Consider the following 5057-nt stretch of genomic DNA (forward strand, 5'->3'; position numbering starts at 1 on the left):
ATGTGGCTTTCTTACTTTGAGAGGAGAAGTAGAGGGTTTTACCTCAAAGTTCGTCATGGGTTGAGGAGTTACCCACATGATTTGCCATGGAGGACTTGTTATTACTGAGAATTTGTAAGATTTGTTGGCATTGCTCCCAAGTAAAAGGGAAGAGTTGGAATTGATCTTCTTCTTTGTGTGCTTAGGTAATTCTGCATTGTTGAGTTTTCAACAAAAATCAACTATATGATTCTTCCGTCCGCAATAAGTGTACCTCAAATGTGGCCAATAATTTGCAACATTGTGACCATCTTTGTTATATTTTGTACACGTGCACTTATGTTGAATATATGGCTCATACATGAGGTTGGAGGGTATTTTTGTACAGGATATTTGTGCCTTTCTATACAAATATGTCTAGGGTTTAGTATAAATACGTATTATATAACCCTAATTGAAGTTAATGAATTTACCAGTGTCGTTCACTTTTTGGACGTAGGCACACTGCTGAACCACGTTAAACCTTGTGTGTTCTTCATTTTTGTAGAATTTCATCATTGAATTGCCGTATAGCTCGTAATAGCCTCACGTTTTACAACAAAGTATCACTTTTCTTGTTTGAATTCTTGACGGCAAAATCTGTTGCCTCAAATTGAACTATGCTCCTTTTAACAAATACATTTTTCTGTCGTTCATGTTTGAGCATGAGGGAATAAACTTTGCCGATCTTTGGCAAATGATCTATTGTCAATATCTGTCCACGTACTGTAGTAAACGACTCAATTAATCCCATAAAAAACTTAGATTATTTTCTGTGTTTCTTGATTGTAGAGACTAAGTTAAGAGTTCCATCCAAATTCTCTCGATTTGTTAAACTAATGACTAGTTGATTACTAATCATCAAATCACTCTTTTATATATGGAAAAGTGAGTCGTAAAGTCTTCGTTCGTATGGTTAGAGACATTGGCGTGACTCAAAGCTCCGCTTCACAGGAGAAAGGCGTCATTGAAGGCGAAGCGTCGCTTGCCGCACCGGAGAGGCATACTGGCCATTATCCGTTAAGTGTGCGAAATCTTACAAAACGATTTCTATGGGTCTCCGGTACGCTTTGCTGGTGTGCGAGGAGCTGTAGCCTGTACGCCGTTGCGTGGAGACTCCTGTGAATTTCCCTCCTTGTAACGTGTAGAAGCTCCTTATCCTCAACCATACTCGTCTCTCAGTCTCTCAAATACGGTCTGAAGTCTGAGCCATGGCGGGGATTGTTTCCTTGCATCTCTCGTCCAATTCTCGTCTTCGAACCGCGTCACTGCCATTCCCTTCGAAACTCGGCTGTCCAATGCGGCTTACAAGAATGCCTCAGAATCCCCGATTTCCGAGTAAGGTTCTTCATTGGCTAAATGTTTGTGTTTTATCCACATATTGCCTTTGTTTTGTTAATTCATCTGTCTCTCTGTTCTGTTTCCAAACTTCAGAAATTTTTGCATTCACTAGTAACGATATCAAAGTGGGTTCGAGCGTCGAGGTAGATGGTGCTCCTTGGCGGGTTCTCGGTACGTTTTCGTTTTTTTCCTTAATTTATCTTAGCACTTTTCCGTACTTTTTAAGATTTAATGTACGCGTACGGGCATTCATCTACCTCTTGACCCTTTTTCTCTATTCCTCTCTTAGTTATTCGCTTATTTCTATACATCCGAAAGCCTGCGACGTCTATTGCTCTCGTTTTTTTCTTACTGGGCAATTGGGCCCTGCGATAATCTTGATTCTACAGTCTATTGCTTAAGGGACCGAATTCGGTTTCCTCCCCCATTAACTTATCAAGTTACTATTGCATTCACCGATATCAATTTGGGAGCTCATTTAGCAATGGTGGTTCGTTAGCCTCCCCCGGTTACTTGAGGTTTCCTTTGATTTAGAATCTAGAACTTATCAGCTAATATGGGTTCTCAAGGCATTTACCTTGTTGCATAAATTTCTTATATGTTTCCCATATGCTTCTGTTGCTAAAGCTTATGTTTCATTTGGATGAATTGGAATAGAGTTTCTTCATGTGAAACCTGGAAAAGGAGCAGCATTTGTGAGAACCAAAATGCGCAATTATGTAACTGGAAATATAGTTGAGAAAACATTTCGAGCAGGAAGTACGGTAATATCTTAGTAACCTAATGTTGGTCTGCAACATTTTTGTATTGATTAGTATTGCATGTGTGTTCTTATTATACAGTGTTAATTATGACAAGCAGTGTAGGATAAATATTATGTTAACTTGAGTTTGTCTTGAATATGTTGTAAACTATGATTCCACTGGTTTTTTTTTGTTTGTTCTAAATATGTTTATTGACTACCATTTCTCAGTTTGTAATCTACGCAGTGAAAGAGTAAAGGAAATATTTTTGGTCTTTTATCAATCTCTCATGTCATTTTTGGTCTTTCACCAATCTCTCATGTTAGTTTTAGCCTTCCACCAATCCCTCTTCTTATTTCATGGTGTATTTGGTCTTTTTAGAATCCTCTACTGGAACCAGGACTACTAAAATGCAACCCTTTAAAATTTAAGAAATTCATGAATGACCATTGACATTTATTTCTGCTAACTAACTTTAAAACATGGGGTGTCGAAGATGAAAAAGCACATTCCATAAATTTTTTTATCTTTCCACAACAAGAACTTGAAGGTGAATTCCACTGATGTCTATCCCACTTTTTTTGTTTTGAATGAAGATGTATAATGTCTATCCCACCTAATAGTCTCATATTGAAATAGTAGGACCATATTGGAACTAGGTCCCACATCTGATGTGAGGTCTAGACTAATTTACAGAGCTCACAGATTTTACATTGTGTAGAAGTTTAAAATTATTTTACCAGGGCATTTTTTATCCGTTCTACCACTTCTTTCTGTTAATGCAGCTGGTGTTTGTCTAAATATTGATTTTACACTTAAGTAAATATTTTAGGAAGGGGGAGTCCAGTGTATAATAAGCCCATCTCTTTTGTTTGCTCCATCAAGATGTTATATTTGTTGGTGTTGTTGTGACTTTTATAGGAATGTTTTAATAACTTCCAAAAAAAACTAGCAATTATGCAAGCAAAAAGTTAAAATGTAGCATTTCATGTATGCTTTGGAACAACAAACCTTTTTTTCTGGATGATAGAACTATTTAATGGTTATTTTTAGTTTTTGTTTAATTTCACCGTTATTTTGAAGTTGATATTTTCTTCTTCTTGTCTCATTGCTTTTGAAGATAAATGAGGCAAATGTCATGAAGGAAACCAAACAGTATACATACAAAGATGGTTCTCAGTATGTTTTCATGGACTTGGTATGCCCCTCTACTCTCCTTGAATGAAGTACTGCTTTTTTCTCTCTCTGACATTACAATTTTGTGAGGCTTGTGATGTAGAGAGGAGATATTTTTCAGTTTATCCATCTATACTAACTTCAAGAGTTAATGTTTGTGAATGTCATTCCATTACTAGTTACTTTTCCACTTTACAGACAACTTATGAAGAAGCCCGTCTAAATGAGGCAGATATAGGCAATAAGAAAAAATGGCTGAAAGAAGGCATGGACTGCAATTTACTCTTCTGGAATGGCCGGGTATGCCCAAAATGATCTATTTGTTCTGGACCATCTGTGTTTCACAATGATCGCTCTTTTTCAAGGAGTGTAATAATTTATGTGTCTCTCTTGATGGAGTTTGCTTGTTATTTTCTATATTGTATGCATGATTTTATGATTTTACACAATTGCATGTTCACATAAATGTATCAGTTCAAGTTCTTGACTGTTTACAGGTAATCGACTTTGATCTTCCCATTACTGTTAAATTAAAAGTGGTTGAAGTGGATCCAGGCGTCAGAGGAGACACTGCTCAAGGTAATGCTTGTAGCATTCTATTCATAAGTTTCAGCAGTTTTCAAGCTCATGAAAGCATTTGATAATGTTGATGATATCACAGGGGTGTGTAAAGTCTTCATGTAGTGTTTTGGATCACACGTGTTCATAATTTGGACCCTTCATTGGTCAGGCTAGGCTTACTTGCTTGTTTCCCAGTTTGCTGCTTTTACTTGTATCTGTATTTGCTTGCTCGAGGGTCTCGGTACTTTTTCTTTTCAACATTAATACCCATACAGTTGTCTCCTCTTTCTATTATAAGTGCAGTTAGTCTTAATATTTGGTTGGAAAAGCTGCAAATACTCGCAATCATCTTTGCTTATCATTTTCATTTTTCTTCTATGTCATTGTTGTTAATACAAACACCATATGGGAAGTGAGGGATGATGGATTTGTTGGACAGATTTGTAACTTCACCATATGGATTCATTGCACTAAACTAATGTGTTTATTTGTTTTTTCTTTTTTCAAGAGTGAGAAAATTTTGTGGCTTTCTTCCTCCTATATGGTGAATTCTTGAATTCTGGTTGTCTTGCATTTGCTACAGGTGGGTCAAAGCCAGCAACTCTTGAGACAGGTGCTGTTGTTAATGTTCCTTTATTTGTAAATACTGGAGAAGAAATATTGGTGGATACCAGAGCTGGAACCTACAGTAGCAGAGCATAAATGTTAATTCTGAGATAGCTCTTGTGTTTTTTCTTGGGCAAAATTTTGGATTTCATGCTGAAGAGATTGTTTTTGTTGTCAAACAATACATTTTAGTTTATAATAATATGGTCAATTTTACTTTAGATGGATTCAAATCGATTCTACCATGATCTAACTTGGAACTCAACGAATTCATTCCCATGTACAAGTAAAAAAACATGGGTAGATCAACTCTGGTGAAGTAAACCAATTGATTGGTATTAAAGTTATCTGCTTAAATGGAATGAAATATTGGACACTCTCTGAAACGATGTCATGCACACAAGACGGATACCCAAGAAAATGAGTCTTAACAAAGCTCACTTTTCCAGTTACGACTAGAGAAAACATAAAACAACAGTGTTCTTGACACTGCTCAATCCATCGAGGTTCACATGGAGACTCAAATCATGGTCCACTGGCCTTTTATAATTGGAATAAGAAAAGACAAGTAAAACAAATACAAGCTAGTGGATTATCGAATTTCTCAACCAA

At 36.5% G+C, this 5057-nt stretch overlaps 1 protein-coding gene across 2 annotated transcripts; it reads left to right on the plus strand.

The window, feature by feature from the left end:
* The first annotated feature begins 958 nt into the window (after positions 1-958).
* On the plus strand, positions 959-4656 carry LOC137939193 (uncharacterized). Of its 2 annotated transcripts, none has more exons than XM_068784410.1 (7): positions 959-1356; positions 1453-1530; positions 2017-2123; positions 3223-3300; positions 3477-3578; positions 3776-3857; positions 4423-4656. In XM_068784410.1, exons 1-7 carry the CDS (start codon positions 1230-1232, stop codon positions 4539-4541), a joined length of 693 nt encoding a protein of 230 aa, XP_068640511.1. In that variant the 5' UTR covers positions 959-1229; the 3' UTR covers positions 4542-4656. The 2 variants fall into 2 exon arrangements, with proteins under 2 accessions (XP_068640511.1, XP_068640512.1); XM_068784411.1 differs by having other exon boundaries at positions 3816-3857.
* Positions 4657-5057: the final 401 nt, after the last annotated feature.

The sequence above is a fragment of the Aristolochia californica genome, unplaced genomic scaffold (assembly GCF_029961685.1).
Source record: "Aristolochia californica isolate CCGP_79_NKW_82.1479 unplaced genomic scaffold, dmAriCali1.0.hap1 SCAF_8, whole genome shotgun sequence".
Classification (NCBI taxonomy): domain Eukaryota; kingdom Viridiplantae; phylum Streptophyta; class Magnoliopsida; order Piperales; family Aristolochiaceae; genus Aristolochia; species Aristolochia californica.

Bases quoted from the DNA above. Each gene is read 5' to 3' on its own strand.
- LOC137939193 (XM_068784410.1), top strand. From the start codon at position 1,230: ATGGCGGGGATTGTTTCCTTGCATCTCTCGTCCAATTCTCGTCTTCGA. The intron at 1,531-2,016 runs GTACGTTTTCGT...GAATTGGAATAG, and splicing joins TGCTCCTTGGCGGGTTCTCG to AGTTTCTTCATGTGAAACCT. The intron at 3,579-3,775 runs GTATGCCCAAAA...GACTGTTTACAG, and splicing joins TACTCTTCTGGAATGGCCGG to GTAATCGACTTTGATCTTCC.